The sequence below is a fragment of the Bacillus rossius genome, chromosome 15, assembly GCF_032445375.1.
Source record: "Bacillus rossius redtenbacheri isolate Brsri chromosome 15, Brsri_v3, whole genome shotgun sequence".
NCBI classification, from domain to species: Eukaryota; Metazoa; Arthropoda; class Insecta; order Phasmatodea; family Bacillidae; genus Bacillus; species Bacillus rossius.
The window spans coordinates 42,034,704-42,057,773 of NC_086342.1; the positions used below are offsets into that span (position 1 = coordinate 42,034,704).

At 41.6% G+C, this 23,070-nt stretch overlaps 1 protein-coding gene across 1 annotated transcript in view; it reads left to right on the forward strand.

Moving 5' to 3' along the window:
• LOC134539265 (serine proteinase stubble) overlaps window positions 1-23,070 on the forward strand; it is an 80,145-nt gene that overhangs the window by 51,922 nt on the left and 5,153 nt on the right. The window contains exons 7-9 of the mRNA XM_063381089.1: window positions 3,814-3,914; window positions 5,680-5,948; window positions 17,528-17,682. Of these exons, the coding sequence (XP_063237159.1) occupies window positions 3,814-3,914; window positions 5,680-5,948; window positions 17,528-17,682 (525 nt within the window). The remainder of the gene's footprint in view (window positions 1-3,813; window positions 3,915-5,679; window positions 5,949-17,527; window positions 17,683-23,070) is intronic.

Sequence of the window (23,070 nt, forward strand, 5' to 3'; positions counted from 1 at the left end):
TGTCATGTGAGTGACCTGCAATATGCCACCCATGTAGCCGTGGCATGTGAGTAACCTGCATGTCTGCCACTCACATGGCCATGGCATATGAGTGACCTGCAATATGCCACCCATGTAGCCGTGGCATGTGAGTAACCTGCATGTCTGCCACTCACATGGCCATGGCAGGTGAGTGACCTGCAATATGCCACCCATGTAGCCGTGGCATGTGAGTAACCTGCATGTCTGCCACTCACATGGCCATGGCAGGTGAGTGACCTGCAATATGCCACCCATGTAGCCGTGGAATGTGAGTAACCTGCATGTCTGCCAATCACATGGCCATGTCATGTGAGTGACCTGCAATATGCCACCCATGTAGCCGTGGCATGTGAGTAACCTGCATGTCTGCCACTCACATGGCCATGTCATGTGAGTGACCTGCAATATGCCACCCATGTAGCCGTGGCATGTGAGTAACCTGCATGTCTGCCACTCACATGGCCATGTCATGTGAGTGACCTGCAATATGCCACCCATGTAGCCGTGGTATGTGAGTAACCTGCATGTCTGCCACTCACATGGCCATGTCATGTGAGTGACCTGCAATATGCCACCCATGTAGCCGTGGCATGTGAGTAACCTGCATGTCTGCCACTCACATGGCCATGGCATATGAGTGACCTGCAATATGCCACCAATGTAGCCGTGGCATGTGAGTAACCTGCATGACTGCCACTCACATGGCCATGGCAGGTGAGTGACCTGCAATATGCCACCCATGTAGCCGTGGCATGTGAGTAACCTGCATGTCTGCCACTCACATGGCCATGGCATATGAGTGACCTGCAATATGCCACCAATGTAGCCGTGGCATGTGAGTAACCTGCATGTCTGCCACTCACATGGCCATGGCAGGTGAGTGACCTGCAATATGCCACCCATGTAGCCGTGGCATGTGAGTAACCTGCATGTCTGCCACTCACATGGCCATGGCAGGTGAGTGACCTGCAATATGCCACCCATGTAGCCGTGGCATGTGAGTAACCTGCATGTCTGCCACTCACATGGCCAAGGCAGGTGAGTGACCTGCAATATGCCACCCATGTAGCCGTGGCATGTGAGTAACCTGCATGTCTGCCACTCACATGGCCATGTCATGTGAGTGACCTGCAATATGCCACCCATGTAGCCGTGGCATGTGAGTAACCTGCATGTCTGCCACTCACATGGCCATGTCATGTGAGTGACCTGCAATATGCCACCCATGTAGCCGTGGTATGTGAGTAACCTGCATGTCTGCCACTCACATGGCCATGGCAGGTGAGTGACCTGCAATATGCCACCCATGTAGCCGTGGCATGTGAGTAACCTGCATGTCTGCCACTCACATGGCCATGTCATGTGAGTGACCTGCAATATGCCACCCATGTAGCCGTGGTATGTGAGTAACCTGCATGTCTGCCACTCACATGGCCATGGCATATGAGTGACCTGCAATATGCCACCAATGTAGCCGTGGCATGTGAGTAACCTGCATGTCTGCCACTCACATGGCCATGTCATGTGAGTGACCTGCAATATGCCACCAATGTAGCCGTGGCATGTGAGTAACCTGCATGTCGGCCACTCACATGGCCATGTCATGTGAGTGACCTGCAATATGCCACCAATGTAGCCGTGGCATGTGAGTAACCTGCATGTCTGCCAGTCACATGGCCATGGCAGGTGAGTGACCTGCAATATGCTACCCATGTAGCCGTAGCATGTGAGTAACCTGCATGTCTGCCACTCACATGGCCATGGCAGGTGAGTGACCTGCAATATGCCACCCATGTAGCCGTGGCATGTGAGTAACCTGCATGTCTGCCACTCACATGGCCATGGCAGGTGAGTGACCTGCAATATGCCACCCATGTAGCCGTGGCATGTGAGTAACCTGCATGTCTGCCACTCACATGGCCATGGCAGGTGAGTGACCTGCAATATGCCACCAATGTAGCCGTGGTATGTGAGTAACCTGCATGTCTGCCACTCACATGGCCATGTCATGTGAGTGACCTGCAATATGCCACCCATGTAGCCGTGGCATGTGAGTAACCTGCATGTCTGCCACTCACATGGCCATGTCATGTGAGTGACCTGCAATATGCCACCCATGTAGCCGTGGCATGTGAGTAACCTGCATGTCTGCCACTCACATGGCCATGTCATGTGAGTGACCTGCAATATGCCACCCATGTAGCCGTGGCATGTGAGTAACCTGCATGGCTGCCACTCACATGGCCATGTCATGTGAGTGACCTGCAATATGCCACCCATGTAGCCGTGGCATGTGAGTAACCTGCATGTCTGCCACTCACATGGCCATGTCATGTGAGTGACCTGCAATATGCCACCCATGTAGCCGTGGCATGTGAGTAACCTGCATGTCTGCCACTCAGTGGCCATGGCAGGTGAGTGACCTGTAATCTGTCACTCGTGTGCCTGCCACCATGGCATTGAAGTGATGTGCATTCCAGCCACTGAAGTGGCACTGATAAATCAGTGACCAATTAAAACATGTAGACCAAATATTCCTTTTTTGTTTAAAAATGTCAACCCTATCTTTTTACTGGGATTGCGATGACCAATGCAAACTTAACAATAGAAAGCAGGCTGCAATTAAAATATTCCAACCATTAAATTTATTTGCTGTTGCAAAGTGAGTGACTAGGTAATTACTCAGCATATTTATATTAAGAGAGTTTGTTCGATGCTCATTGTGAAAAGTGGTAGAATTTTCAATGAAGGAATCCAGTCGGCTAGATTCGTGCATGTTCGTGTCTTTTCGGTCATCTTAAGCAACTGCTTCGTTAAGTCAGAAGTAAGTCAAACAATCTCATGTTTGAGTACACAGTCTTCATGAAGCTCCTCTTGTGTGTGAATTATGAAACATGGAGCTAAGAATCATTGTCTTGAAGAGCAAGACCATCTTTTACAAGATGGTTTCAATATGTTTCTCAAGACGCGACTATGAATACTAGCCAGGGCGGTGCAGGGTTTATGCAGGGATGCGCAGAGCATAGCAGGGTAATGCAGGACAGTGCTGAGCAGTTCGTTGTGATGAAGGGCGGTGCAAATGGCCAGTTTTTTGGAGTTAAGTGTTTCATGGTGACTCAAGAGTGGTGTATGATTCAGGGGCGGGCAGAGTGTTGCAGTGCTACGCAGTGCTGAGTGGTGACTGCGCAGGGGAACCAGGCCAATGCAGAGTAGTGCAAGGTGTTGCAAGTGATGCACAGTGATGCAGGGTGATGCAGGTCGGTGCTTAGTGATGCAGGTCGGTGCTTAGTGATGCAGGTCGGTGTAAACAGCGTATGAGATGCACATAAGTTTCGCACAGTGCACAGGGGGTGCAGGATCATGCAGGTCGGTGCAGAGCGGTTAAGGGGCCCGCCTCGTCAGGGGTGTATGTGTGTTAGTGAGGCGGGATGATGGTGCTTCTAGCGCGGTGTCGCCTCTGGACTGGCGCGCAGTCTTCTCCCAGTGCATACGAGCGGTGACCGTAACATTATATGGCCAAGAAATGAAGCTAAAGGTGTAATGCAAGTCCCTTAAGTGCTTTCATGAATCTGTACCAGTTTTTTTACACCTTAAAATTACTCTGAAAACATGAGTTTTAGCCATTTTAACTCCTCTATAAATACAATTTAAAAACTTAATCCGAAATGAGAAGTACTTTTCGACCCTCGGCGAACTCTTAAATGCTTTTCGTAAGCAGCCCCCACTCGGATATCTCGAGTAGTTACCGCGTGTGCCGGGTGGGCGGGGCCTCAAGGGTGTGACTGGTTCCAGGCGTCGCTGCGGCAGTGGCGCACCTCCACGTACCTGCACAAGTGCGGAGCCGCGCTTCTGAACGAGAACTGGGCGGTGACGGCGGCGCACTGCGTCGAGAAGTGAGTTCCTCACTGGCCACCCAGCCACATCCACATCCCGGACACGAACCGCCAGTCTTTAAATATTCTGTATATCTCTGTTTATATTGCTCTTGAGGTAAGCAAGTAGCGCTCAAAATGAATAAAACATATCCATAACAACATTTAATAACAATACTTGAATATCAAATAAATAAATAACACAATTATTCATGTATACGATCAATTTACTATGGAAATTTCTTTCCTGCAATATAGGTATTTGTAAGCATAAGTTTCAAATTCGAAACATGGAATTTCAAGACCAATTTACTATCATTTAAATTAAATCCAGTTAATTTATTCTTAACTTATTTGCTATTTTTTTACGTTTTATTTCGGTCAACGAATAAGGATATGATGTGTCAAAAATGCTTAGAAAACAATTTCGTTAATAATCAGGTATTTGAAATATTTCCAGTTCTCAAAATACTATTTGAAGTGAACCGTGGCTAGTTTCTTAAAGCAGTTTGACCTTCATGCTGAGGACATGGAGGTGTGTGGTGGTAACATGGGCATCTAGCCGCCTTGCCGAGGTGGTGAGGTGGTGAGGTGGGGAGGTGGTGAGGTGGTGAGGGGGTGAGGGGGCGAGGTGGTGGGTTAGGCCTAGGGCAGCAAGTCGTGTGGTGTGATGCCACGTGGCTGCAAGGTGGTATACCCCAGGGTGTAAGCCCCCAGTATGCTATGCTACTGAAGGCACAATTAAAGAGGAGTTCAGGTAAAATGTAAATTTATTGTGCAGCACACTTGTACAGTGCAAAAGTAATGGAGCTTCGAAAACAAGGTAACCGTCCCACCTTCAAGATTTACAAAAATATCATTGACAAGTGCGGTTGATTCTACAAAGATTTTCACCGTAACCTATGTGTTAAGTAAATTATTAAAATAATGCCAGTATGATAATACTTTATACATTAACTAAAGAATAAATATGTGTAGAACCTTTTTGAAAAAAAAATTGTAATAAAAAATTTCACTTTTGTAAAATATCTGGTACGAGTGGGTGAATTGTTTAAACTCAGTTGTAAATAAAAACACTATCTTTATGTGTTTTTTATTACAAACCTTCCTGTCGCAACACTTTAATATATGTAAAGTTGTTTACACTTTAAAAATTCAAAAACGTATTTAATATAAAATTAAATGTCGGATTGAAGTCTGTTTTTATTGTACTAATAATGCTAGGCTGAATTATATATAACTTTAAAATCAAATTCCAGTAACAAATTAAAATAATGCCGTTTTAAGGAATACTTAGTATTAACGTTGAAAATATTTTTTTTTAATGTAGTTATTTATGCAAATATATTTCACTTAAAAATGGCTATTTAATTAAATGTAAAAAAATGTTAAGTTAAATTAAAAATATAAATTCAAAAAATACAAATTTTATAATATTTTATTAATCTAATTAGAAACAGGAAATGGTGTTGTTGAAGAAAAGATTCAAAAAAGTTATCAAAAAAAATTTTAAGTGTTAATATGATTTATTGGAAAAAATTGATGTTAATAAGGTTCTAAGAAATAAAGTTCTTAATAAAGGCATATACATAACATTTCTTTAATAAAATAGGTAATATTAATTCTTAAATTATAAATTCACGTATCTTTTAAGTGTGATGTGATATAACATCTCGTCGCTCTCTCGCACGGTAGGTCGAAGCCCGCAGCAGTGACGCAGCAGTGACACGGCAGTGACACAGCAGTGACACGGCAGTGACGGCTGTGTCCGCGCGGTTGTTCGCAGCGTGCCCCCGAGTGACCTGCTGCTGCGGCTCGGCGAGCACGACCTCAGCTCGGACGACGAGCCGTACGGCTTCCAGGAGCGCCGAGTGCAGATCGTGGCGTCGCACCCACAGTTCGACCCCAGGACCTTCGAGTACGACCTGGCGCTGCTGCGCTTCTACGAGCCGGTGGTGTTCCAGCCCAACATCGTGCCCATCTGCGTGCCGCAGGACGACACCAGCTTCGTGGGGCGCAGCGCCTGGGTGACGGGCTGGGGCCGGCTCTACGAGGGTGAGGCCCAGCGCTTACTGTGCTTCTCGTAGCTCCACAGTAAGCACGGCAGCAGGCTGAAGGGCTGTGGGAGTCATCTTCCAGTAGTTGCACAACATTCTCACAAATCGCACTGACGTAGCTCTCAAACACAGAGGACTGTGTCTGAGTAGTATGTTTTGGTAGGTCCTGGCACAGGCTTAAGGCTGAGGTGCCTGAAGTGCTGACCGTCATATTGGATTGTGACGTCACGGCGGCCATCTTGGATGAGTGTGACCTTGACCTTTGACCTTGACCCTGGAGGGCATTTTGGATCCTCCATCTTGGATGACGTCATTTTGTTTCTCGAACATTCCAGCGTTGTGTTTTCCGCCATTTTGAATTATTAAGTCACCATTGCAATTATCGTTACGCCCGCCATCTTTAAAATACTTATTTAATATCCAATTTTAATGAAAAAAATTAAAATTTATAAAAAAATCAATTAATAAAATATCAATAAAAATATAAAAAAACATACATTTACGACACAGAGTTCGGAGTTCTCGGTTCGAACCCGGTGAGGGCAGAAAAAAAATATAAATGGCGACAGGTCCTTTCCTCACAGTGGCTGCTGGCAGACTAACCCCCACCACTTTGTTAATAGCATATATATCGTCAGGTAACATGACGTCATGTGCGCCATCTTGTCTTCGTTGCTGGAAGCCATCATCATTGTATCGTCGGCTAGAGTGCGCTGACGCCATGTTAGTCTAATTCTTACCCACTAGAGTGCAGTAATCATTTATTATTACTGTGACACCCGCCATCTTGTCATTTCGACGCCATATTGAAAATCCGTAATTTTAATGCTAGAGATGCGGGAAAAAGTTCAAAATTCATTAAATAAATTGGCAATAAATATACTGATTGATTCGATCGATTCCTGTCCTTAGTTCGATCCCTGGATGATGCAAAACATTTATTTTATATAAAAAATAATAATTTCAATAAATCATGATCAAAATCCTAAAAGAGGCCTAAAATCAACTACTACCATCATTCTATAAGCCATTACGACTGCCATCTTGGATATTAGTATTTATTGACCCATAAATTTATAAAAAATCAATCATTAATCTACATATAGAATCGATACTTGGTTCGATCCCTGGGCGATACAAAACAACTTTAATTAAAAAAAATACCACGAAAGTGTTAGGTTTGAGAAAATAAAAACACCACAAGTTCTTTTAAAAAACAAATAATTGTATTACATAAATTCTACACTACTACAAGTACAATAAAACACAGACAAATTTCTAAAGTCTTTTGGATTACTCGATTCAAACAGTCTTCTTAATGGACGAAGTAAGTCCTTTACATGTCCGTAAATGTCTATTAAGTTTATCAGGTCGACATATTGGTACACCACAATTTTCACACGAAGACGAATTATTGACTTCATTAAAAGGAAGGTGATATATTTCATGTTGTTTTTCACTCCGAATATTTGCTAATGTTTTGTTACAAAATATACAGCTTGATTCTGATGAATGTACAGCCAGTCTATCACAATTCCTGAGGTGTTTTTTTTTTAATTTTCCATCGTGTATAAACTTGCTTAAACACCTGTTGCACTGATATTTAATGTGTTCAGAGTTATTATTACAATTTTGTATTACATAATCCCGTAATTTCAAGTTTTTTATCTTCTCACAGTACGTACAGTTGGATGATGGAACACCGTTGGAAGCTCCTTCCTTCATCAATGTCACTGGAACTGTTGACAACCATTGTAACACTGCTGAAATGTAAACTTCTGAAGCCTTTGAGGTCTGCTCTGCTTAAGATGTTGCACGCGTCGAAATCTCCTGCTGTGCTGAGAGAGTAGGTGTAGCTGTAGACGACGTTGACATCGGGCTCTGCTTCACGACCGTCGTCGCTGACATCATGGTACCTGTAGTCGATGGAAGACCTTCGATCCAGGTTGGCATTAATAGTGGTAATGATGTCATCGAGGTCTCAAGAATAGCTAGATACTGATCTATTATGTTATACAAGTCTAACTATCCGATCCGTTCATCACCGCAACCAAAGACGGACTGAAGTTCATATCACCAGGGTCTCACTTATATATTCTCATTAACTGGTACACCGCATGAGTCAAAAAAATAACCAAGTACAATATACTTGCACTTGACTTTCTAGGAGCATTTTTTTATAATGACAATGTAAGCTATCGAGACGTGAAATTATTTTACTGCACTTGTTACATTGAAACTCTGTTCTTTTCAGTAAATTATTCGGACACCTGCTTCTTTCATGTCTGCGCGCGCTTGAAGTGATAGTAAATGATGCGCCACAGTATCTGCATTGATGCGATGATGAAACTTCAGCTGATGGTGGAATAGCACGTATCGTTGTCTCCTCTGCAGTCGGTATCGGGATCTCCACAGCTGTAGACACCGCAGCCATTGAGCTCTTCGCTGTCGTGGTCTCCTCTGCAGCCGGTATCGGGATCTCCGACTCTATCATCGATGCTGTCATCGAGGTCCCCGCTGCTGACGGTAAACGGTCTATTCCGGTCTACATTGGAACAGTAACGAAATCTCACGAAACTTACTGAAGAGAGCCGGTCCGTACTGCACCGTGGCCAGTGGTGAACTGAGGGTCCGGTCATCTGAACCTCGCTTATATACCCACGGTCTACTGGTATACTACATGAGTCAAAATATTGTCTGTAATTAAAAATAATTTTTATTAGGTACCTAAAAATTGTAGAAATAAAAAACACACGAGTTCAAGTTTTACAAAAACTTGATAAAATTACAAATTATAAAAACTACACAAATACACACTAGGTTAAGGAATCAAGCATTTTCGCAAGCAAAGTCTTTGATGCCGCATGCACTGCCTCGTCGACTCCGGTTCCAACTGCCTCGTCGGCGACTCCGGTTCCAACTGCCTCTTCGGCGAATCTGGTTCCAACTGGTTCGCAGGTCACGGGATCAGGAACACAGGTTTCCAGCTGGTCATCTTCTGCGACGTCGTCAACTCCGGAAAGACATGGTCGATGACGTCTGTGACCACGTCTACGCCTGGGCTTTGGCTCAGTGCTAGTTGGGACAGATTCACTGCCTGAACTTCGACGACGAGACGCACGTCGTTTGGACGTCTGCGTAGAAGCATCACAGGTCGCAACAGGTTGCAACTCGCCCATGTTTGGTGTTGCACATGCAGGCGAGGCGACTACCTCAGCGATGCTAGCAGGAAGGATTGTGTGTGGTGTCATGTGATAGACGGCATAGTTTCCAGGTTCCCAACAATCTACCAGCTGCTGAATCGGTTTGTAGGACATAGGAAAGTGCGCAAACCGCCAATGCTGAGCGTCTCCATCACAGGTTTCTGTATATGTACGTAGATACTCGGAATCCCAGTAGCTGTACTCGACACTGCTGAAGCTAGGTCTTATGCTCACGTACACATTAGCAGGATGAAACGTAAACATTTTCTTGCAGGTCGAACGACAACTAAAGGCACGTACGGATGTACACCATTTATATATCCAGGCTCCTACGAACACTGTTTGTGCCATTTCTGCATTAACTGCGAGTTTGTACAGGCACAGACACGTTCAAACTTGTCACATGGCTGCACGTCGTATATTGCACTAAGCTTGTGCAGGGAAGGACAGCCGTAGTCGGTCTGTAGGTCTACAATTTCAACAAGTGCATCACACAACTTGCTCAGCCATTTCTTCTGTTTAGGTCCAGCAATGTAGATTATTTCGTTTTGAACTAGTAAATCTTCAATAGTGTTTTTCACTTGGTGGTACGTTTTTCCTTCGTCCCACTCTAGTCCGTGATAATATTTACATAGCCATTCATTCGACTGTTTACTTTTTACGTCTAGTAGTTTCCAAGGATACGGAGGTCGGAAAGTGCGAGTTCGAGTCTTGTCTCCGGAGGTAACGCTAATTTCCTTGAGCACGAATCCATTTTGGCTCTGGAAACCTTGCAGGTTGCAGTACATCTTGTCGCTAGCAATGCTCGGTCGTAACTAAATTATCATCGAAAACGAAACAGTATTTATGTCAGAATTTTCACAAGTTTGTCTCGACAATTGTGCGATGCAAGCCGATCGTGAAGTATCAGACAAAAAGCATAGGTGTTTGGTGGAATATTTCTGCTAGTCGTTATCTCGATCCTACAGTCGATGATGTTAGAATTTATTCGATCATCCTGTTTGGAAACGTCAAACACCATTAACGGAGCCTTGTTCTTGAAACTGTCGGGACTCAGTATCAGTGACTGTCTCCGCCCATAGTAAGCTTGCTGAAACTTGGCAATCATTTGATATGCGAGAAGAAATCTTCCACTTTTAAAGTCCATGTTCATGTCAACGTACGGGTAACTTTCGCTGTTTAAAAATATTTTTACATTACTTATTTGACATTTATCGAATACGGAGCGACTTACTCCTGCATTGAGCTGTCTTCTGGTCTGAAGCCCGACGATTATGTATCTTGGTTTTTCCGTAGCGAAGCTGGACTTTACAATCCAATTGATACGCTGACTATGAGGCAAGCCAGGATAAGTTTCCAGGCTCCAGGATCGAAATGGCACATCGAATTTCTTGCCATTTTCTATGTTCTTCAACATCTTGACTCGTTCAATGGTGCTCACTTGGATGTGGGGCAGCATCCACTCGATTTACTGTAGTGTTAGCGAGACATCTTGAGGGTTTTCTGTAGCGGCGATAATTGCATTAATGTGCGTGTTGGCTAGAAGCAGTACGAGCTCTTGTTACGAATTAATGATTTTATGCTTGTAGTCCTCAGCGAATCCAAGAAGCATGGGCAGAGGAACACAAACTTTGAACTTCCCTTCGACATAAACCGGAAGCATATATTCATCCTCGAGAGCCCAACCGGCCATCTTTGCAGCAGACAGTTCATTTGGCGTGAGCGAAAGGTAATTTTTCATAGCAGATGTTATGCCTACATCTCTTGTCTGGTCTACCTCGACACCATTGAGGACATATTTAATGCGCTCGATTAGGTGAAGAATACCATTGCAGGATATTTATGTCGTTGTCGGGTGCGTACCATCTGTTTTTTTCAGCGTGCCTCTTATACGTAGAAATGACAGCGAAGGTAAAGTACAAATATCTTGGTGCTGTACAGCAATGCGTACTTCCGATGGTAGTGCGTATGGTCCGAGCAGGAAAGGCTGGTACTCGTGCAATTCCATTTTCGTAATGCTGTCATCAAAAATGACCAGATCTTCCACGTTGAGGATTTCGTTTTCCATATTTATTCGACACTTGTCCAATACTGAGAAGATACTTTATGCTGTCAGGTGTTAATGCACCGATGTCTGGTAGAGAACTGTTCTTATTCACGCCAATACGATTTCTTTTATAACTGTCCGGTGTTACGAACTTTATGCCCATCGCTTCAAGTGCAGACGTAATGTAATTTCTTCGTCTTGGAAATTCACCAATCGTTCTCGCTGGTCAACGATTCTGACGACGACTTCGTGTGCGCACTTCACGACGACTGGAACGTAAATGATACTTTGTGGTATTTCGACCAGTTTATAACGTGGCGGGACCATCGGCGAAAACTCGTGCAGCATGTTGCTTAGTCTTCCGTTGAGATACGTTCCACTTGCCAAATTACAGTTTATTCTTATGACATTCACAGGCAAAATGTTTACTGCGCGCGTAGATGGTACGTTCTTCCTGTATCATACACCTTTGATTCGAATCCGAGCATCGTACCTATGGTCACAGCTTTTGTAAAGTCGACAATTTCACTGCATGTTAGAATGCTTTTTTGAGTGTTTGGATTTCCACTAAGTTGAAAGTCTACATCCTGTGGTAACATATCCCTGATGTAATTTGCAATGTCGTCAATTTCGTAAGAGCCAACAGGTACCGGTAACTGTATTTCATGAGCGGTCCCATCGCCTTTCAGGAAGCAGATCTTGAAATTTTCTTCGTCGATATTCGGTATGGCATTATACATTTGAAAATCTACGAGCCCGATACACCATTCTCCATCTAAATCCAGAGGCGGGAAATGAACCGCCCGCAGCTCAGATGCATGACCTTTCAAGGTAATTGTTATCGACATTACTAATAAATTATCATCACGGAACAACCTTTAAGTAGAAATTATTTTAGTCAGCTAATTTTTGTTTGTTAAAAAGCGAATACACAAGTGTCCGCAGTTTGTTTGATTAGGCTTCTGTTCCGTTTCGTAATTGTAGAACAATGTAGTGGTCCGGCCCAGGTACCGCCTAAGTTCTGGCGGAAGACGTATATTTCCAAAACTATCGTAGTACTCGGCCATTTTTCCAGTCTTTACATAAGCCACCCAGTGTGTGCCACGACCAGCTGATGTATCTAAATTAATTATGGCGCGCTCACGTGTCTTTGGCTTGCTGGGTAAAGTGTCTCGCACAAACACGCCGCGGAAATTTGGTATTTTCAGTTTTCGAGCGTACTTGATCAAATCTATATTGGTGAGCGGACGTTTCGGCAAAGAACTTTGGATTTTTTCATTAGTTTTTTTCTCATGCCTCGACCAGCCTTGTGATGTCGTAAGTACAGTCCTGCGCCGTTTTTTTTTACCAATGGCAATGGCTTCCATGCATGAATTATGTCGCTGTGCTTCTTTTAACTGCTTGCGCTCATTCTTCGAAGTCTTGACTGCCCGCGCTATACCGCTCGTTGCACCGATGAGGCCGCCGAGATCACCCAATGCAGGCAAAAGCAAAGGAAGAAATCCTCCTATAATCTTCTTGTCGAGTGTCTGTAATTTTTGCTTGGATTTTTGCACGCCTGCACCAGTCTTGCGTTTGGTCTTGCGTGAGTTAGTCTTTGGCTTGATGGAGCTGGCTCGACGAGCACCCAGCCATAATTTGGTCTTTGCCTTAATGATTTTGGAAACGCCCCAGGCCGTGATTTTCTCTCCCAGTCCTGCGTCCGGAGATTTGCTTATTTCTTCGGCTTCCTGTGCCAATATCTGATCTGCTCTGTGCCTGGATTCCAGATCCTTGCTTAATGAATATGCGATATCGTGCTGCTTGCACTTTTCATCGAGAGTATTAATGCCCACGTCACCGCGAGCTAACCTTTTCGCTAGTTTAGTGCCGGGGCCGCAGAATCTGTATCCGGGAATGTGTAGCTCGAATGGTAGATTGTTTATCAGCGAGTTCACGAGTCCTGCACCGATGTGTTTTTTGTTCTTACCTCTTCGAGTCATTGCGCACAACTGACCAGAAAGTATAAATACGCTTCTTTTATACATATTTTTGTCAGTACAATGCAAGTCGTCAGGCAAGAAGTGTGTTTACCTCGCGCATTACGCAAGAAGATGTATTTAGTGCACGTGAATCACGGCATGGCTTACTGTTGCCTTCTGCCGTATGATGCATAATGGCGGGTCCGTCCAACTGCGGCAAAACGTGCGTTCTACTGAGTTTATTAGAGGAGCCAAACGGTCTTAGGTTCAAAAATGTTTACCTCTATTCCAAATCATTGCAACAGCCAAAATACCAGCGCCTAGCTACGGTTCTACATTCGGTGGATGGTCTGGAGTATTTTCCATTTAATGATAATGCGGATGTGGTACCTCCAAACGAAACAAAAGCCATTTCCGTGTTTGTTTTTGACGATGTAATGTGCGAGAAGCAAGGCATAATACAAGAGTACTTTTCCATGGGCAGACACGCCAAGGTAGACTGCGTTTACCTGTGTCAGACGTACAGTCGTATTCCAAAACATCTCCTACGAGACAACGCGAATGTCATAGTGCTTTTTCACATGGACGAACTTAATTTACGTCACGCTTATGACGATCACGTAAACACCGACATGACATTCCAAGAATTCAAAGACATGTGCTCCTTGTGTTGGAAAGAAGAACACGGATTCCTAGTTATTGTCAAAGACTGGCCTCTATATAAGGGCAGGTACAGACGAGGTTTCGATCAGTTTATCGTCAAACATGAGTCATAGCATTTCGAAATTCGGTCGTAGCAGTCGAGACTTACATACTGCTCTCAAGTCTCACGACTCCGATATCCGCAAATACATTATACTACTGGCACAAAAGTTAGAAAGTGTGAAAGAGTTATTACTAGAGTATCTCGTTGCCATTGACCAGCGTGTGGAAGCTTCGGATTCTCGAATTCGCGACATGATCGAAGTTTCAAATGCGCAAAGACGTGACGATTTGAGGACTTTTCAAAGTATTCTGAAAGCATCACTATCTCACTTGTCAACAAATTCAGATCTAACCAAACACAAGAAAGAAGTTTCTGCGAACGAATAAAAAAGTATAAAAGGAGGTCTTGTAATATGTTTTCAGCCAGTACAATGTCGGACCTGGCCAGTAACCTTCATCGAGCTATACAGTCTGTTCGTGAAAAATATATACTAGCTAGACAAACCAGACTTGCACGTGAGATGGAAAATGAGGAGATATTTAAGGAAGAACCAGCCATCAATGTGAAGACAGAATTTGAAGATGAAATGCCGACTGTAAAAAAGAGAAAGTATGAACCAGATCGAGAAGAAGAGGACTTAAAGAGTACAGAGTCCATGTACAAGAAAAAAATACCGAAAAAGGGACATCAAGTTAATGCAATGGTCCGGCATACCTGATATCGTTTACGAGCCGGAATAATGATACGACCTACGGAGTGTACAGAAAACATAATAAGTGGTTCCTCGGTGCTAAAGAAATATACTTTCTACCAGGAAATATCGTGCGCGTAGAAGAGTTCAAAACGCGCGGGACTCCGGGTCTGGACGAATTGCTATTTCGCAGGGAGCTTACAGGATATTCTCACAAAGACTTACAAGAGTACAAAAAACTTCTAGAGCTAACCAATGCACATTTTCACGATAACGATCCAGATAGTGGTGTATATAAAGACCAAGATCATGAAAAAATCTACATTCTCGCTAATCTCTTCAGTGAACTAACAATACATGGTGAAATTTTAAAAAAGCTAGAAAGTGATCAGATATTTGACTATGTATATTGGGACGACCCCAATGAATTAGTTGATCATCTTAGAATTCTACATGCTTCGCTTAGTGTAGGAAACTTTTCGCACATCAACGAAATAGTCTCCATACTTGAAGAACTGAGGAAAGCCGGCTACATACAATGAGTCGAACCAGAATCGCTCGCGAACTTCATGCTCCTGCTAGACGGAAATACCTTCGTCGCAAAGTCATAGTTTGCGGAATTGATGATTTATTGCAGGCGGACCTTGTTGAGATGATACCGTATTCCCGATTGAATAAAGGTTTCAAGTACATGTTGACAGTCATCGATGTTTATAGCAAGTTCGCTTGGGCTAGACCTGTAAAATCAAATACTGCAACTGAAGTAGCCAAGGCCATGAACAATATTTTGCGGGATGGACGTATACCGTCGCACCTGCAAACGGACCTCGGGAAAGAATTCTACAATGCAACATTCAAGGCTTTGATGAAGAAGTATGGCATCAAACACTACTCTACATTTAGTAACGTCAAAGCCTCCGTTGTCGAAAGGTTTAACAGAACTTTGCATTCCAAGATGTGGCGGCAGTTCACGGCTAACGTAAATTACAAGTGGCTTGACATCTTGCCGAAACTAATAAGCGAGTATAATTCACGGTGCATTCTACCACGAAAATGAAGCCAAAGTATGTAAAGGACAATCACCTGCTTCGAACAGTGTTTTACAACATAAAGAAGAAAGATCCACGAAAGCTTAAAGCTAACGTCGGTGACATTGTGCGAATCTCCAAGCAGAAAGGTATCTTCGAGAAAGGTTTCACTGCGAACTGGAGTCCTGAACTTTTCCGTGTGACACATGTTCGTGAATCAGAGCCTAGGACCTACTACCTCGAAGATTTGGACCACAAACCTATCCATGGCGGCTTCTATGCCGAAGAGATTCAGCCTACGTTGTATCCCTATACGTACTTGGTGGAGAAGATTATAAAACGAAGAAAAGGACGGTCCTGCATCAAGTGGTGGGGCTTTCCACTTCGCTTTAATTCGTGGGTGGCTGATGCAGATATCGAGAAATCCAAAAGACTTTAGTAATTTGTGTATTTTGTACTTGTAGTAGTGTAGAATTTATGTAATACAATTATTTGTTTTTTTAAAAGAACTTGTGTGTTTATTTTCTCAAACCTAACACTTTTGTGGTATTTTTTTTAATTAAAATTGTTTTGTATCACACAGGGATTGAAACAAGTATCGATTCTATAGGTAGATTAATGATTGATTTTTTTATAAATTTATGGGTCTATATATACAAATATCCAATATGGCAGTCGTAATGGCTTATAGAATGATGTTAGTAGTTGATTTTATGCCTCTTTTAGGATTTTTATCATGATTTATTGAAATTATTATTTTTTTATATAAAATTAAATGTTTTGCATCATTCAGGGATCGAACGAAGGACAGGAATCGGTCGAATCAATCAGTATATTTATTGCCAATTTATTTAATGAATTTTGAACTTTTTCCCGCATCTCTAGCATTAAAATTACGGATTTTCAATATGTTGTCGAAATGACAAGATGGCGGGTGTCACAGTAATAATAAATGATTACTGCACTCTAGCGGGTAAGAATTAGACTAACATGGCGTCAGCGCACTCTAGCCGACGATACAATGATGATGGCTTCCAGCAACGAAGACAAGATGGCGGACATGACGTCATGTTACCTGTCGATATATATGCTATTAACAAAGTGGTGGGGGTCAGTCTGCCAGCAGCCACTGTGAGGAAAGGACCTGTCGCCATTTTAATTTTTTTCTGCCCTCACCAGGTTCCAACTGAGGACTCCGAACTCAGTGTCGTAAATGTATGTTTTAATATTTTTATTGATATTTTATTAATTGAATTTTTTATAAATTTTATTTATTTTTTTCATTAAAATCGGATATTAAATAAATATTTTAAATATGGCGGGCGTAACGATAATTGCAACAGTGACATCATAATTCAAAATGGCGGATCCAAGATGGTGGATCCAAAATGGCCTCCAGGGTCAAGGTCAAGGTCACACTCATCTAATATGGCCGCCGTGACGTCACAATCCAATATGGTGGTCGGCACCTCAGGCACCTCAGCCTGAAGCCTGTGCCAGTACCGGCCAAAACATACTACTTGTCTGAAACACCCAACCACCAGCTTGTGTGTAGACGGATTTATCGTAGCCTGTCGCATCCACCCGTCACCCATCCGTCATCCGCCGAGCGATTCACGACACCCCCGTTGATCCTTTCTTGTATAATTATATTAGTTTGACAAATATTTTATCTATGCACTTAACTCATTAATCCTTTTACTAAGTATATTTCGAAGAATAGGTACTGTTTTTTTTGTAACCGTTACCATGGAGTGACTTCCGAAAAATGTTTATAACATTTTTCGTTTCATGGTCCATAGACTCTGCCCAGTTTTAAGCATGAGGATCCGGTGCTCTATATCCTGTCATGATTGTCCGCTACCTAGCATGCTGTGGAGGTTTGTTGGTGCTCTGTAATCCCTACCAAGCGTGGTGCACGAGATGTCTCTCTTATTGCAGATGGTCCGCTACCAAGCGTGCTACAGGAGGTTCCTGTGCCTGTAATCAACAACACCCTGTGCGAGACCATGTACCGTAGCGCCGGCTACATCGAACACATTCCTGAGATATTCATTTGCGCCGGCTGGAAGAAGGGTGGTTTTGACTCTTGCGAGGTGAGCTTTAGCCGTTACATCGTACTCTTTATACTCTCTTTGTGTACATTTTTTAATAATAGTTAAAGCTTTGTTTTGAGTAAGTCCCTGTTTGTAGATAGCCTTCTTACTTGTTACATGGGGACAGTGGAGTTGCTTCTAATATGTTTTATGAATTCTTACTAAACAGCATATATTATTTTGTATTGTTTTAGTTTACAATCACCATTAGGCCAAGGCTTCTCAGTACTTGCAAAAATTAAAAATGCATTAGTGGCAGTAAATTTTAATATTTTAATATATTTCTTATATAAAAATTATTCACTTTATATAGTGATATGCTTGAACTTGAATAACAAAATTATATGCTTCCATATTGTTATTGGTAATTAAATTATTCAGAAATTATAATTGTAAATATACTTTTTAAAAAAACGTGTTGCAGCATTAAGGTGAACTTTCATCAATGCCAGATTTGCCAGTGTTGAGAACCTAGCGAACTTTGAAACTTCTTTGAGCCTCTCCAAACCATGCCTTCGATGAAAGTCATTTAATAAATTAAAGTTTTTTTTAAATTTTTTTTTTTTTTTTTTTTTTTTTTTGAAATCTTATGGTTAACTACGTGGATATTCAAGTTGAAGCTCACATAAACCAGACTTGACTTGTTGCCAACAGAGTCCTGTAGCAACCCATTTGTTATATATCACCTTCGTTCGCTTACTAACTTATTTCAGTTTCCTTGGCTTCTTGGTTGTCAAGATTCTCAAAGTCCAAGTTGTCCTGCACTGTCGTCTTGTACACGTCACTCGCACTAACAGTCACTCGCCCCTGCTGCACTCGTGCTCGCGGAGATGGGCCGAGTCCTTGTAGTCACCAGGCGACGCCGGCCAAGTCCAGTGGAGTCTTCAGGCCTCTCTGTGCCCAGTCGGGTGGCGGCCGGTACGGTGTGAAGGCAGCCTCTTGCAGTGAGCGGTGGTCTTCTCGTCCAGTTCTGTCTGCCGACTCATGCTGTGTGTCAATTTTACATCTAGTTTTTTATTCATTACTGAATTTGTTGAGGTCTTTCCTGCCACTGCATTCACCGGGAGATTTTTCGTAAACAATATGCACATTGTGGCCAAGAACCGAGGTGTGCATACGTCTTGACAACAAGGATACACTGCTGTACCGTTAACACCGGCTGGCCCACCAAACCTCACTAACAACTTTCCTCACCGCTCGCCTGCACTCAACTGACCTGTATGCTGTATGCCTCAAGATACACCTGCAATCAACTGACTTGCACACTGCCTCAAGGTCACTAGGTAGTTCTTGTCTCACTGTACTTTATTTACTCAAACACTCATTCATTTTTTCATACATGTTTCACAGGGCCCCTTTTAAAAAAAAATCTGAAATCGGTTTGTGTTTGTAGCTTTTGTCTGTGTGACTAGCAATCAAATACCTTAACAAGTAATTTAAACAATAATGTTACCTAATGTTCATATATTAGCAAGTTTTTTAAAACGCCTTTTCGTCTTTTGCTAGCTAGTTAATATTTCCTGTCAGAAGTATATATATTAACAAATTACCAATACAATTGAATTGGTGATAACTTTTCGTAATTAATCACAATTTTATTTTATACTTATACACATACATGTTCTTGTTATTTCCATAGACAAAACGATAACAGTTTCTTTCTATCAACACAAAATAAAAACCGTCAATTTATATAAACAAACATAAACGGGAAATCGATACAATGGATGGCGCTAAATTTGAATTCATTTTAACACGCCCCTCTCAAATTTTTGCGTCTCTACAGACTTTTAATCCCATTGCTTCTGCATGACGTTGATTCGCAAGTCCTGGAAGCGGCTTTGTGAGAGCATCAGCAGGCATTAGTTCTGTTGGTATATATCTTAAACTTAGTTTATCATTTTTCAACAATTGACGCACAAAATGGTATCTTGTAGCAATGTGTTTAGTGCGTGAGTGACAAATAGCATTTTATGCAATGTATTTCGCACCTCTGTTGTCTGTTCCGAGATCTATTTTTGATAAATCAGTCAAGTTCAATTCCAACATTAAATTTCGTAAATACAAAGCTTCGCGAGATGTTTCTGACAAGGCTACATATTCAGCTTCAGTGGACGAAATCGCAACTGATTTCTGTTTATTCGAACGCCATGATATTGCAGCTCCACTTAATGTAAATACATATCCTGTGTATGAAATTCTATCGGAGATATCATTTGCGTGATCTGCGTCAGAATATCTTTGAATCCCATACGAGTTCTCCTTAAATGCTAGGCCATAATTTTGGGCACCTCGTAAATAACGTAATACACGTTTAGCTGCTGACCAATGAATATCTTGGTACTTTTCATTGAACTGCGATAATCTGTTTACAATGAATGTAATGTCCGGACGAGTAGCGATTGCCAAATACATCAATGATACAATTAATTGTCTGAATGGTTTTTCTTCACTCCCTTTTCGATTTGAATTTCCATCTGGTAACTTTGCTTGATGTTCACAGGGAGTGTTTAAAGGATTACATGCTTCCATGTTAAATTTTTTCAAAAGATCGTTTATATATTTTTGTTGATTCAATATAATTTCACCATTTTCTTGATTAATTTCAACTCCTAAACAGTGTCGTGCTAATCCTAAATCTTTTACTTCGAATTCTTTTGCCAGACCAGTTTTAATTTCATTTAGCTTCTTTTCATTCTTTGATATGTAAAAAAATTCGTCAACGTACACAACTAAAATCGTATACTAACCTTCACTCATGTTGTAATATAAGCAAGTTTCGCTTGCGGCTGAAATAAGTCCAATACCTTGCAACAATTCACTTAATCTTTTATGCCACTGACGACCAGCTTGTCGTAGACCATATAACGCTTTCCTTAACTTACAAACTTTATGTCCTTGTGCTAGTGTCAGGAGCATTTTTTGAGCTTATTTTCCTATTTTGCTGTTTATACCATCATTTTTAATTATTTCTTGTAAAGCTTCTTGAATGTACTCTGGGGGTTCCATAAATATTTCTTCTTCTAAACTTCCATTTAAATAAGCTGCGACAATGTCCAATTGAAAAACTGGCAGTTTTTCACGAGCAGCCAGTGCCATCAAAACTCTAACAGAATCTAATCTTTCTACAAGAGCAAATGTATCAGTAAAATCAATCCCTTGTCGCTGCGTAAAACCAAGAGCAACAACTGTTGCTTTTCTTCGCTCAAGTGTTCCATCGGGCTTTAACTTATTTTTAAGAACAATTTTACTTGTGATAACTGCTCTGTGTTTAGGACGTTCAACTATTTCCCAAGTATTGTATTTTATCAAACCTCGAATTTCTTCAGAGATAGCTTTCATCCATTCAGCTGCTTCGTTTCAGTCATAGCTTCTTTCAGTGTTATGTTAACCAAGTTTGCTTCTTCGATTATGTCAATTTCATTTTCTGCACCATCAACAAATATTTCATCATCACTCAGAACTCTTTGCGTTCCAGTATGGTTATAATTTTCATATTCTTCTTGATCTTCATTTACTTTTGCTGTTGGTCCAGTGTTATAAATTTTACGCGGTCTTCCTCGCTTACCTAATCTCTCCAATCGTGGTCTTCCGGGCATTTTATGCAAAATTGGCTGCAAAATTTTATCTTGTGCCTGTTATTTTTTATTTATTTGCTCATTTCCTATTTCTTCATTTTCTTCCTGAATTTTATTTTGCATATGTACACATTCAAAATCATCTTTATTTCTCTCAATGGTTTTACTTCGCTTTTCTTCATTCAAAAATTGGTTTTCCAGTATTCGTACATCTCTTGCTACAACAACTTTCCTTTCGACTGGAATCCATACTCGGTAGCCTTTCGATTCTTCAGAATAACCTACCAGCACACCGTCTTGTGATCGTGAATCAAATTTTGATTTTCCTAATCCTTTTTCCAAAACAAATGTTTTTGCGCCAAACACTTTCAAGTTACTGAAGTCCGGCACTTCTTTGTTCCAAGCTTCAAATGGAGAATGACTGCCTAGACTAGATGTTGGGCACCTGTTTCTCAAATAATTTGAAGTAGATACTGCTTCAGCCCAAAATCCATGACCTAATCCAGAACTTATGAAAAGACATCGTGCCATTTCAACTAATGTTCTATTTTTTCGTTCTGCCATTCCATTTTGTTGTGGTGTATAAGGAACTGTCAAGACGTCGACGAATACCATTTTTTTTTAAGAAATCATCAAATTCCTTATTGCAATATTCTTTACCGTTGTCTGACATCAAACATTTTATTTTACGACCAGTTTGTTTTTCAACACGAACTTTGTATTCCTTAAAAACTCGAAAAACATCAGTTTTATTTCTAATGAATCGAACTTCACACCAACGAGTGCTGTCGTCAATGAATGTGACGAAATACCTAGCGTGTCCTAATGACTCTGTTCTTGATGGTCCCCAGACGTCGGTATGTATTAATTCCAATATGTTTGTACATTTTTCAGATTTCTTGGGAAATGGCAAGGCGGCCATTTTTCCTCGTTAACATACCTCGCATGTTCCCAACTGCTTTTCTCCATTTAGCTTTATTCCAACAGCTAATCCTTTTCGCGGAATCTTTAACAAGTCTTCTTCATTCGAATGACCAAGACGATGATTCCATAACTTCAAACTAGCAGAATTATCATTTGCAACATTTGTTTGTTCTCTACTACTGCAAACATAGTATAGATTTCCAACTCTTTGTGCTAACAGTTTTATCTTACCATCTTTCCCGAAAACTGTTGCACAAGTTTTGTGAAAAGTGACTGTATCTTCGTGATCCGTGATTCTCGCAACAGATAACAGATTTGTTCTAAATTCTTTTACTAACAGTGTATCATTTAGTTTTACTGACCTGTTTACTTTCCCATCCGTAGTAGTAACTTTCGCAGTTCCTTTTGCAACAATTTCAGTCTCCGCACTGCTAGCTAACAAAACATTTCCATTTGTTGATGTCATATTTAGAAACGCTGCTTCATTACAACACATGTGAGACGTGCAACCACTATCCAGACACCATCGATCATCGCTTGATGTAATCTTCGTATGTAAAGATTCCTCGGTAATTTTCTATTTGATTTTGAACACATCTTCAACTTGAGATTAAACTTTTGACGAGTATTCTTGACCATCATCACTTAATTTTCTGGGACAATCAATTGCCTTATGTCCTATTTTATTACATTTAAAACAGTTTTATTTGAAAGGCCTATTAAAATCACTATTGTATCTACGTGGACTTCCTCGATATTGCTTGAAACTTTTCTGATTTTTCCTTACCCAAATAACCTCAGAATCGTCTGTATCTCGTTGATTTTTAGCTTCATATCTTTCGATATTTTTTTCTCGAAGAATATCCGGTTTTGGCAATTCGTTTTT